General features: G+C 31.8%; 1 protein-coding gene across 16 annotated transcripts in view; it reads right to left on the bottom strand.

The window, feature by feature from the left end:
* Positions 1-289: 289 nt before the first annotated feature.
* LOC145972070 (CUGBP Elav-like family member 1-A) overlaps positions 290-14,017 on the bottom strand; it is a 491,882-nt gene continuing 478,154 nt past the window's right edge. For 10 of the 16 annotated variants that reach the window (XM_083100293.1, XM_083100292.1, XM_083100299.1 and 7 more), the window contains 5 exons: positions 13,643-13,672; positions 11,635-11,757; positions 10,153-10,383; positions 9,693-9,843; positions 290-6,854 (listed from right to left, as the gene is read on the bottom strand). In XM_083100293.1, the coding sequence (XP_082956419.1) occupies positions 9,716-9,843; positions 10,153-10,383; positions 11,635-11,757; positions 13,643-13,672 (512 nt within the window). In that variant the 3' untranslated portion in view covers positions 290-6,854; positions 9,693-9,715. The remainder of the gene's footprint in view (positions 6,855-9,692; positions 9,844-10,152; positions 10,384-11,634; positions 11,758-13,642; positions 13,673-14,017) is intronic. The other 6 variants (XM_083100300.1, XM_083100301.1, XM_083100302.1 and 3 more) reach the window with 4 other exon arrangements.

Below are 14,017 nucleotides of genomic sequence, written 5' to 3'. Positions count from 1 at the left end.
TATTGTATATAAAAATATTTGACGTCATATTCAAATAAATTATCTAGCAACTTTTTTTTCATTAATGAATGAATAATAAAATTTATTAAAACTCTCATTTCTGATAGCTGCAAAGGGAATCCTGTCTACAAGGAATTAAAACGAGATCATAATGTATATATATAGTAAAGAAAAATAGCTAGGGACTTTGCAAAATTTTTCTGTAGCTTCTGCTAGAAGGTACGGTGATTAAATACAGCAATTAACGAGTCAGGATCATAGGAGTGGTAGTAAAGCGAAGAAAAAAAAATTAAAACAACAAAATAAATATATGTATTGTTATTTTTAACATACGCCACATGCTGATCGCGCTCTGCACAGATCAAGCGAAACAGAAAAGAAAATATATAAGTATACTCAACGATATATATATATATATATATATATATATATATATATATATATATATATATATATATATAATGTCGACGCGATCTCCGCGATTTCGTCGTCGGCCATTTGAAACCAAAAATTGGTCAGCAAATTGAACAAAAAAGAACAGAAAAAAAAGAAAGAACTAAACAAAAGATGGATAATTACGATTAAATGCGGAGCGGCGTTACACGTGACGACAGAAGGTGAATACTATCGCGCACGCAGACATTCACATCATATGTATACATCTGCGTACGTTTACAGAAATACATACACAAAAGTACATTTAATGCCCGAACATAAGTGCGTGTGTGTACCCGACTTGTACATACGCGCGCACATGAAAAGCTGTCGCAATGCGCACATGGGGTACCGCAATAATAAGTCTCGATACTCTGTTCGCACGATTTTTCTTCGATCATCGAGAAATTAAACGAATCTAATTAAAAGAATGGGATTAATCGCGTCTTTCTTTCGCGTATTTCGGTGATTTTTATTTTAAGTCACATATACTTTAATCAAAAAAGAATATTCACTTGGAACAAAAATACTTCTCTATATATGTATATCGCGTAACTTATAATATAATTATTAATAAAATAATTGTAGTTTATAAATTTCTGGAATTGTCGCTCTTAAATTCGTGTTTTGATAAATTACATTTTATATTCGCATAAGTACTTCTTGCAATTGTTTAAGTACTAAATATACCGCACTCTTTTCTCCTCTATGCAATATCTAAAGCGACAGAGTCGAATGGAAGCAAATGTAGTGATATTGTCGGAATTTCGATGTTTCATTTTGGCGCATATATATTATTTTAATACTTGCTATTATTTTAAATTTTACAGTTTAATTAATTTTATTTTAGCATTTCTATCAAAACAATAATTTTAATTTTATTATTTATTTTTTTCTATAAAACTAATGTATGATTTTAACAATGTATGCCTACATGTAAATACCGACACTCAATTAAGAGTCAATTTGCATTGAATTGCACATGATTCATAATTTCGATCGCGATGCATCCCATCTTTTAATAAAAAAAAAGACATACATTTTTGCATCCCAGGAGAAAAATGCGGCAAACGAACAAATTAAAGAAAAAGAACAGATTAGATTTCTAGCATGTAAAAAACCAGAAATAAAGAAGCATGACAAATTTTTAACGACGCAAAGACAATATACTCAACGGTATAACAATAGTCTTACGAGATAATAATTCAAACATTTAGAAACAAAAATATATTCAATAAATGTAGATTACGATTGTAAAAATAGTAATTTAAATAAACGGCCGTGCCATTGAAACATTGATCGAACAGGATCATCAAATTGATCGGTTCTTATGTTATTAATATACGGCGATTATTTATAACAATAAAAAATAAACAAAAATAACTGTACATGAGAATAAAACTCTATATTTTTCAATTGAATAAGAATAAAGAATATGTGATTCGTACTATATTAATGCAAAAGAGTTCTTTCCGTTTCTATTTTTTTTTTTAAGTATATGTATAACATTTATATCCATCTTTGAATAATATCTTTGAATAATAAAAAATAAAAAATGAATTAGTAATCACAAATACATTATCCGCATTATTATAACATATATGTATACATAATAATATGTATGTATATATCATTTAGAAACCGTCTCAATAAGTGATCCTAATTTGATCATTTATTAATCGCACAGATACTTAATTTGTTTCTATAACGAGTAAAACATTCGTGCATACGTTAGTGTCCTGTAAGAACGGACATAAGAATACCCGGATGATCTAATTCTGATCCTAAATTGATCTGTCATTATAACTGATAGTCTGTCGGCACTAAATGAGCGAGCGATCGATATTGACAACAATAACAGATAATTGCGATTGCTATCGCGCAAAGTGCACGTAATAATACAAGTAATATAGAAATAATAGTCATATAATAGTAATAATAAATGCCAACAATGGGATATTACCATCATTGACAGAAGAGTACTACAGTAATATAAACATATAATACTAATAATAAAATAATCTAATCTAACTAATAATAATATAATCATAGATAATAATAATTCTAATAATAATATTAATCAACGTAGAGCAACAGAAGTATAACTAGCAAAAATGGAGATATAATATATAATAATAATTGTAAATATAGTATACTAATAATAGCCATAATAAACGTACGAACATTAACAATAGTGTCAATGCACATGCTGGAGGAGGATAATGAAAATGACATGAACATAAAAGTGATTTTTCATTCGTTAACGATATTTGTGACTAGGCTCTATTTGTATGTACGCACAAGACTAATGTGTACGCGTGCTCGTTTCCTATTGTTAATTAATTGGTTTAACGTATGTAAATCAGAGAATGTTGACTATCCACGCATAGCCTCTCTACATGTTGATTACAAAATTATTTATTTTTTAAATATTTCTCTATTATATTTAAGAAATATTTATTTTTTAAATATTTTTTTCACTATATCTTAGAAATATTTATTTTTTAAATATTTCTTATCAAATATTTATTTATACGATCATATGACTGATCATTTTGAATATTTTAATTTAACTAATTGATACGTTTTAGTTTCATTAGATATAATTTCACAAAATCTCCAAATAAATACTTGAGTTTTTATTTGTGCGTGGACATTCAACACTGGTTCGAATTAATCGTCAAGGTTGCGTAAGTACATCAATTAATTAATAGACACATCTTTGGTTTTCATACGGAGCACAATGTGTTATCTGCTTGTCAAATATAATCGCAAATATCGGATAAAAATCATCTATACGCATAAATTTTCTCTGCAATAACGCCGGTTGCTCCATTTATTTGGTTTGACGTACGCCTGTGCATCTTAATGTTATTAACAACAAAATAAGACCACGTACATTTAATCGTGAATGACAATAACTAATAATACAGACGAAGTCAGTTTATTTCGTTTTCCAAGTATTTAAAATTCTGAAAAGAAGTTCATTGCTTCATTTAAATTTGTTGGTCCATTCAAAATATGAACAATATAAACTTTTCTATAGTTATGTCACAATACGTTATTTTCATTATTTTAAATGAAAATAAATTCTGTGATTTGATTGCAAGTACAATAATAAATGACTCTGTTCATGCTATTTTTTTATTTTAACTCTTAAAGTAGAGACATTGTGTGATTGTTTTACTTAAAATATTTCAAAGAACTATAAAAACGGAATAATAGAATACAATCATTTTTTATAAAAAGAAACAAAAATTATATTATCATTCAATAATTGAATGCACGCAGGGTTTGCTTTGCTCAATGTAAACAAGATTATGCGAGAAAAGACGAAAAAAAATTTGTTAAAAGAACATGATTTAGAAGGACATATATTTTATCAAAACTTGAAGTATGGATAAGAAGAATTATTTGACACGATAATGAGAGAAAAAGATGTCTCCAAAAACATCGAAAAGAAGCTACGCAAGATTCCGTCACTTAAATATTCTAGCAAATTTAAGCAGAATTTAAGCAAAATTCTAAAAGCAATTTTAACGAATTTCAATAATATTGACGATTGCAAGAAATATAGGAAACGATTTAAGAGCATTGTTTCAATCGACATTAGGGCTTAAAATTAATAAAAAATAAAAAAAATCAAACGACATATTTCTCTTTCTGCAAAAGGCAAAGATTGATAACAAAAATTATGTTTTTTAGATGATTTTTAAATATTTTTTGGACATTTCTATTGGAATGTATATTGTTATGTAATATAATTAAGTACCTAGCATCTCGTGAATGTTATCATCTCACAATTAATAATATTAATCAGTGAATATTAATCAATTAATATGCATTTCTTCCAAGGGAAAAATTTTTACAATTTGATATTATACTAAATATATATGTTGAAAGAAAAATTTTTCTCTAAAAAGATGTATATATTAAAGTATCTTTTATACAAAAAGCATTTATATATATGTATGTTATTTCTCGTAATGTGTATGTGTAAGATTTAAATAAATTGAGAATAATAATTTCAAAATTTAAAATTATACAAAAAAAGAGATATTATTTTGTATTAATTTAAGATTTTACAATGATGATTTTCTATTAAATAACATGATTCACTTATGCGATCGACTCTAAGATGTTTCACATTTTCATATTAAATTAACATTCACGAAGGCGTTCATACATCCAGACTAGAGCACTTAGAATTACTTATTTTTAGTCACTAACCCTGTGTATATCCTTGCACGACGGTTTTGATTTGTTCGAATACAATTATCGCACAGCTTCGTCATGCAATCGACTTTCGCGTTGGTCATCTCGAGCTGAAAACATTTATATTTATCGTTCCATTACGTGATTTCGAAAACATTCACGCGACACTTGAAATTTCGTCATTTGCATTTTATCTGCATTTAAAAGCAAAATGTCCAAGTATCTATTTTGCTTGAATCAAAGCCAGCTGTATTATTTGCGACGTAAGCATCGATATATTTGTTTTCTCTCGATAGGATTTAATAAGTATTTCGATCGCGTCGATTACCTTAGAAATAATGAAAAGATAAATCTCACACATAAAAAGCACATCGTTAATTTATAATTATCCGAGGTCCTTCTACAAACCGGTACGTGATCGACAGAATTTTGATCCCCCAAAACCTAAAATGTTTTTCCACTTACTTTCAAAAAGCAAATTTATATTCGGCGTCACGAATGAATTATTTCAAAATATCTTACGCGCTGATGCAACCCTACTCGAGTGAATTTATCTTCTTTTTTTCGAATGCAAAATTGTTTCACAATTATACAATCATTCTTAGTACAATATCTTTCTATCTCGCATTCCGTATATCGTATTGTGGATTTTTAACTCGAGTCGATTCAAGCAGCTTGTCCACAGGATCGGTCCCGCATCCAGCTTTTTCGCGAAGAGCTAAGATTGCATAAGAATTGCATTAAAGTGTGCAACTTGTGAATCCGACGAAGAAGACGATGCAAGTGCGCGGTCGGGAAACTCGTCCGACATTAAAACTCGTTAAAAATTTCTCGCATCTCGTGTACTTTTCTACGTTCGCGAAGCGTTTCCAGTGGCGGCATAAAATTCAATACGCGGATTAACGCGTGACGCCTGATGTGTTACTTCTGAGCGATCCGGTCCAGCTTCATTTTGCCCCAAATCCGGTCCCCTATATACGATATAATCTTATCACAAAGGTCATTACTACAAAATGTTTCTTACATTCATTTCTTCGCTACCTATCGGTTTTTGTTTGTTTCTTTGTATCCGTTTCGTTTTTGGTATATATTTGCACGATTTAAAACCTAAGAAATCGCACGCGCGTCGGTCCCGCACGATCATTGTTCATTCATTCGCGTTTCCTTTTCCAGCCTCCGTTTCTCTCGCGTCTTTTTTCTTCCATACACACATATCATCTCGCCTAGACGTCCAATTCGCCGTGACGCATATATTCGCCGTGTGTATGTGTATGTGTATGTATATGTATATTTATATATTATATAAACAGACGCTGTGAAAAGCGCTGACAGCGATCTCGACGATAGAGCCGATAAAAATAGTTCTCAGTCGATAATCCGATTTATGAACATGTATGTATATGTATAGTTATGTATAAGAAATTTCCTTACACAGCTCGTTTCTCATACTTTTAACCCCTTTCATCTTAGGATGAAAAGAAACGCCGCACATTTACCGCTAATCAGCCACAAGAAGTCTCGTCGCGCTCTCGACACGCGCGCGTATGCACGCACATATACACACGTACACATATATGTATATGTACATATATGTATAATTTATTTATATATCTGCATATATATATATATATATATATATATATATATATACACGCAGGAAGGACAGACAATTAACGTGGTGCGTTAGCTTCGTTCGAGAAACCCAGCTCGGTCGTTGGTATTCTTCACTTTCCGTTCCACTTTCTTGGCTCTCTTCATCGTGTTCCTCTGCACAATTTCTCGCTCGTGATTTTTCGCACGTACGTCCAGCATATTCCGTGAATCCTCTTACGTTTCGCGTGTGCAGCCGCGATCGAGAAGACACGAGACGCAACTTTCGATGTGATCGCAAAATATGAGCGGTGTTGCGCCTTCGTGGATAGATGGTATAAGCGCGCGAAAGGTCGTGGGGATGAGATGAGAAGAGAGAAGAGGTCGACCGGGCGGAGGATCTTACGGCGGAAGTGAGAGCGCGTTTGAGCGGGTGTTGTTCTTTATACAGGCACCGACAGACACAGATAGACTGATCGAGAGACTGACCGGGGAATCGTGACTGATCGATCGACCGATCGAGCGAACGATCGATACCGATTTGACTGACTGAGACTGACATGGCACGGCGACTCCGATCGAGAGTACACGGTCACAACGTCACAGGCCACCTGCTGGCACACAAACAAACACACGGACAGGTTAGTCACCACCACACACCAGATATAAAGATTTATCCCCGGGCAAACGCGCGCGATGATGGTTCTTTCGGGGACTCCGCGATCTCTATTGTGCCCAATTGTCTGCAGACAATCAATCTTAAATTGACCATTATGATTGTTATTACAAATGTAGCATGAATGATGTGATGTGATCAATTCTTTATAAAGCTGGACTTTCAAAAATCATTGAATATGTTATTGGAAAATTAAATATTACATAATTCTATTATTATTTTTATATTGGCAGTGCTAACAAGTAAAACTGTAAAATTATTTCGAGATGTTATCCTATTAAATTAATATTCTAATACAGCAATATCTCGAAAGCTGTACGTCCGATGAGAAAATTGCGCACATGACACAATCGCTTCGACTGTCAAAAGATTATATTCGATCTTTGCGGAGTCTCCAAACCAGCATCGTGCATCGTGTACACAGGTAGTTTGCCGAGTCGTTCTTTTTAGACATGAGCAACGAGCGTCCACTTTATTCAGCTTGATAGACAGTCACAAGGAAAAAGAAACAAAGTGTTTGGCAGCGCATCAATGGAAACTCGTTGCTGATGCAACGCGGTCGGAGAAATTTGCTGACGGTTTCCGGATTTAGATTACATGCAAATAACTGCAATAGTAGTTCAAATTATACGTAACATTCAATAATCGTTTCATAGTTGAAAGCCGTTTGTCCTCGATTGTCCCAAGCGAAAATTGCGACAATGGTATAAAACAAGAATAAGTAGGACATTTTTTTTTTAAAGTAAATTACGGTTCTTTCGGAAACGATCGGCTTATCCGCCGCTTGCGACGATCGGCTGTACACTCCACCCCCCTCCCCCCAAAAAAAATCACATGGCAATGTTAGTACTACTAACTAATAAAGCGTCGTAGCGTGATTATAACCATAAAAAAAACTTAGTGATATTATTATCACGTGAGAACGTATCCAATTCTGTGCGCCTCGAACATTGAACGAAGGATACACGCGATATAATAGCTGCTGATACAATTATAATGAGTGAGGTAGATCCTTGTGTGTATCGCTCGTATATTGCCGGCTCAACTGCTGGCTTAAACTACGTGGTTATTGAAATAGAGAGCTAGATAGAGAGACAAAAAGAAAGATAGAAAGAGATATAAATTACAAAAATACAGGAAGAAAAAAAAAACAGAGAGAAAAGTCAAATCGTCAAATGGTTACAAGGTACGACTCGTGAAACGCTGCGTGAAAATTCAAAGCGAACTACTCTTACTCTCCTGGGGAGGAAAAGCTACGTTGTTAGTGAACTTCACGTACGTAATTTCACTTTGTGCAACAGTAAGTTAGCACAGAAAGCTTTACTGGCAGCCTTTTGCAACGAGATGTTGTTTGATTGCGTCACCCGGGAACGTGCCGCCAGGTTTTTGCATCTTCGAGATTCGAAGAGACGACCATATTTTCGACACCGTGCGATAAATACGGGCGAATATGACGATTTGAAAGACCTGTATTATATTACCGTATTTAGCAATAAACATGGATATTCGATTTTCACCGTGCATTCGTATCAGAGATGTTTTCTTTATATATTAAACGTTTTACTTCGTAATTTACTACATAAATAAACTGAATTCAAGAGCGAATGAACATGTTTAACGCTAAATATCAAAGTCCATCCCTACGTAATAAACTGTAACTCGAAAATCGAGTTGAAACTCAAAAAGCTTTCGTTCATCTCGCGTGAAAAAGTTTCTTTTGAAATATTACATGTTAGAGCCATTTATTTCGAAAGCTACTGTATTTATCGTGAAGGTAAAAATTGAATAAAGAAGTCTATTTAAAATGGATTAAACATATAGACCATCACATCATAAAGCCTTTATATACAAATTTCTCTATCCTTTTTGAAAGCGGAATAAAGTAATCTTCATATGTAACTCTTGCATGTAAATTCCCTTGTGTAAATTCCCTTGGTGAGAATATATAGTAAATATATTCTTAATATTTGTATTAATATCTTTTAAAATTTGATATGCAAAGTCACTTTCAATAAAGGGCCCATTTAACTCCTAAGTAGATTTCGCATCGTCTTGATTAATTATATTTCATCGGATAGATCTATCGTAGGAATAGTGTCTGAAATCAGTCATTATAGGAAATCAAGTTGCTCGAAATACTAATATGCTAATATTAAGCTTATTATATTCGTTAATCCTATTCTATTTCTCGTAAAATTACTGGAATGGATTGTCGAAGAAAGTAGGATTTCTGTATTTAATTCGGCACTGAAAGGATTAACAGATGTAACTATGATATACGATCGCGACGGACGTGGACAGAATAGACAGATTTGTTAAAAATGTACTGAGAATTCACACAATGGCCGATAGGTAGAAGAGAGAGAAGACGATTCGGCGGGACAGTTCGCACAAGCGACACGTTAAAACGATAAATTACGTTCCTGAACCTCGGAAGAAAAGTCAAGTCCGATGAACAAGAGAGTCTTCTGATTATCACAGCCTCGTTTCGATAGGACGACGAAGGTGTCGCGCGGCGACGTATCCTCTTCGGCGTCCGAGGACGCTTGATCGTAGCCTTAGCTCGCTACCTTCGTGAAAAATACTGCTTGACTAGAGAACATCGTGGAATCCTGCCACCTAATACTTTTTGTTCTATCTAGATCTATCGTTAATAAACGTGATACTCCGCTGCGGAATAATGATTAATTATCGCGGTTATAAATTAAACGTGCGAGCGTCGTCCTGATTAAGGACGCCGTCGAGCCGAGATGTCCGAGAAGTCCTTGGTATCTACCTACGAACGCTCTGTGACGTCGGCTAGTACGGCTTAGAGGCGTCCTTGGACCGTTTTAACTGGACCTTCAGCCGCTTCATGCCAATCTGGAAACCGTGCATTGTTTGGATCGCCATTTGCGCGCTCGTTGCATTATCATACGATACGAAACCTGAAACAAAGCGGAATTTAAAATGTAGAAATTAAAATGTAAAATTTATACATTCCATTCGTCCGTATTGCATCGCGCGACTCGCAGGGATTCGAACCGGAATAGAATTAATTTTTATTTTATTTTACTGTAATTTTGTCTCCTTGAAAAAACCTAAATTATATAATTTGAATACAATATTATTTCTTAACCGGAATTGAAAATCAAAAATTACTTCAGTTCAGAGCTCTCTCAAGTCATGTATAAAGCTATCTTCATATTTAAACACTCGTCTTCCTTCCATTATTCAAGCGTATTAATTCAACTTACCGAAGCATTTGCTCATGTGCGTGTGCTTATCTATGAAAACTTTGGCGGATATGACGTTGCCGAAGGGCAAGAAAGTGGAAATAAGATCCGTGTCGCTGAATTCTTGCGGCAGGTGGTAGATAAAGAGGTTGCAACCTTCGGGACCCTCAATCTGCTTGTCTGTGTTGGTGAACTTCGTCTTTTGCGTTGCCGCCGCCGCAGCGGCCGCAGCTGCCGTGAACGCGGGAAACCCTGAAATCCGAACGCGTCGTTGATGTTGCCTGTGTTATTTTTTTCGAAGTGACATCAATCGAATTTCAAAAATGTCGTCGAAAAAGGCATTTCTAATTTTCTAATTTTACCTCATTTATCTCAATATAGCAAATATATAGCAAATTGACTTTTCAAAATTTGACTTATGCTGCTTTTTTATAAAAATGCGACTAAATTATCAATATAAATCTATGCACTGATTTAATGCACACATCTCAGCTTATAGAAACACACCAAACACATAAAAGCAGGGAGAGACTCAATTGATTAAAATATGTATATTAGATTCATTCAAATCTCTCCAAAAAATGACTGTGAATAAATAAATATGTACAATGAAAAATAGAATGAGAAATAATTACATATTGTACATGATTACATATTACATATTTATACGATTATAAAATTAAAGCATAAATTGTATGATAATATAAGAAAATATAACGAAATATTATAAGCTCTTAAATATTTGCAACAATGGAATTGTAACTTATGTTTTCATTTATTTTATTTTTATAAATATCTCTTATGTACACTGGGATATATATATGTGGATTATCTAACAGGTACATGCGAACCAAAATTGGTCGACTTTTTTCAAACATTCATTTGGTTCACTTCCATGTTCCTATGCTGTCCCGATTTTTTTCAATGACTAATTCCTTTAATTGCAACTTTATTGATTAATTTTAACATCAATGAAATATTCTAGATAAGATTTAAAATTAAATATTTTAGTTGTACACACGGCATCGATAAAAATAAATATTAAATGCGAACAAAAATAAGATTTTTATTTAACAATAAGAAGATAATTATTGTCATATATTATATGTAATCAATATATTTTTTTCTACATAATTTTTTGTAATACTTATAATGTCAATCAACTTATCCTAGATATTATGTTATAAATTCTAACAGTAATTGGTCATATCATATCGGATAAAAGAATATTAATCCGAAAGTCAACCATATGAATGACTTGACGTTATAAACAATTCACAAAAATATATATTCAGGCAGTCTACTTAATTATATTACTCACTATGCAACTCTTTCTTTTCCACCGTCACCGTCGTTTTTCCAATGAGAGCTTTAATACGCACAGTTAACTCATTAGAAAATAATATTTTTTGTGCGTTTATGTGGATACAAAAAAAGCACTCTTGTCTCTATTTAGTGATTTTCTGTATATATCGAAAATAGCTCGATGAATCAAACAATTACCTGCATATTGTTGCAAACTGGAATAAGCGTTGCTCAGCGAGTCCTGAAGTCCGTTTAACGGCGTCCCCGTCAAGGAATTGAGCGTGAGAGATGTTACAGGACTAAGACTGCCCCCGGTAGACCCTTGAAGACAAATATTATGGTGATGTTACTTTTTATTGATCTTCAAGAGCAAATTTTAACGATACCCAAGCCTAATTAATTCCGCGGCATGCCTCACATGCTGCGATGTCGCGAAAACATTAATCGCTATGGCTCCGACTTTGCTGTTATCACCATTAGAGGCAAAAAGCATCTTATCTTACTACGACGAACAAATTTTATCAAATAGTTAACTAGGTAGTTATTAGATAATTATTAGCGACAATTTATTCGAGAAAAATACGAGAAAGTTAATTAAAAGAATTTCATAGTAGACCGTTCCTTATTATTTTTTTCTTCTGCTAATTGTATTCGTTAATCTAACCTGGAGCTTACAATTTGAAATTGACATACAATATATATATATATATAATAATATATTAATATAATATATTAATATTTAATGATATATAATATTTATAATATAATTATAATGATATAATTAATAATATTAAATAATGTCATATGAACAATCATATGAATAATGTTGAAAATATATTCATGTTATTTTCATAAATATTTAGATAAAGAGAGATATAAGAAGATATTTATAAACAATTTAAAGTATACGTAAATAAGAATAAATTATAAAAATGGCAATATGGCATATAAAATACTTTGCTTGATAGAAATTTATTCAATATTTTTTAATAATTGAAATTTTAAAATCTAAGGTATCATCCTCCTCCTCAATATTGACAAAAAAATTTGTCATATATTATAATATAATTAACGATATTTTAATTTAGAAATAAAATATATAAAATATATTTCTGCATATATACGCAATCATCATTTGTTATACATGATAAAAATATTTTGCGGATTAATTGCAGATGAATAAGCGTTTTACGAAAAGTCCTACGTTTTTTCATTATGCATAAATATTATTGCCAATTAAATTTTTATTATGAAAAATCGTGCACCCCCGTTAATTGCGATAAGCGTTTGTGCGAGAATCATATATTTTCCCAATACATTTCAAATATACATACACAAATAGTCCGATATGTACATATTGTTAAAACAACAATTTTACGATTGATAAAGAATAAAAATATTTAGGTTCCTAAAAGCGCCAACCGGGTCTCACCAATTAATGCATTAATTTAGTATCTGAGAAAGTTTTCGTAATAATAATTTAGCGCACTAGCAATAGCAATCACTCAGTAATTTTGATTTTCTTCTATCCATATCATAAATAAATTATATATATACAATATCATAAAATTATTATATAATTATATAATTTTTTAATTTACAAAATTCTCTGCTTAATTTGGAATTATAAGTTTTCTTCAGTGACTTTGATTGAAATTATATTCTTTTCACTGTTAATATTTTACATTAAACATCCTTCCGACTATACTTGAATTAAAATTTTATTAAAAACGAGGTTAATTTAATTTTAATTAAAAAATAAGATTTTATTATGTATTTTTATTAAATTTCTAATTTATAAAAATCCATAAATTTTCAATCTTAATTTTAATTTAATTGAAAATTGTTGTAAGGTCTGAAATTAAACCAAGTAAGCAAGATTATCATTTTTTTCTTCTGCTGTACTCGTTAATCTAATCCTATGTATTTTTGAAATTGTTTGACTTTTACAATTGACTAGAATAATATATATGAAGAATAATATATGTAGCATTGCTAACATGGGAGACCCGTTTGATTAATTAAATTTGCGATCAACAATAATTATTAATTTTGCGTTATACAAAATATACAAGAGACAATAATAAAAAATATACACGAGTGACAGAAAAGAAATGACGAAATAAGGATTCGAGAGGAAGATATATAGTATTAAGATACGATAAAAATCAGCTAAACAATTTTTCTTCCTATATAAATGTCTCACCTGTATTTCCTGTTTTTCCCAGAAGAGCAGCTACGCACGAAAAAAAATACGCAGTGTTAAGATTGCGATGTATATTCATATAAAAGAAAGCGAAAAAAGTAAAATATTGTTGTAATCATGTGTTACATGATATGTTTAATACGGTGCGAAAAATAATAAAACATTTCCGTTTCTCCCTGCGGTTTTAACCTCATTGTATACAAGCTTACATAATATCATAAATATAATGCACAAGCGTCATAATTAATTAGATGGTAAATATAATTCTCGCGAAAAAGTATTTTTCATGATTAAACATAATATGTTCTTATGTAAATTTGTTGTAAAATTTTCTGGTAATTATATATGCCAATTTATTTTTATTTAATAAATTTA

The sequence above is a fragment of the Camponotus vicinus genome, unplaced genomic scaffold (genome assembly GCF_025532165.1).
Source record: "Camponotus vicinus isolate PSW18456_S1 unplaced genomic scaffold, iyCamVici1.0 SCAF_5, whole genome shotgun sequence".
NCBI lineage: Eukaryota > Metazoa > Arthropoda > Insecta > Hymenoptera > Formicidae > Camponotus > Camponotus vicinus.
This window is presented reverse-complemented; position numbering and strand designations above follow the sequence as displayed.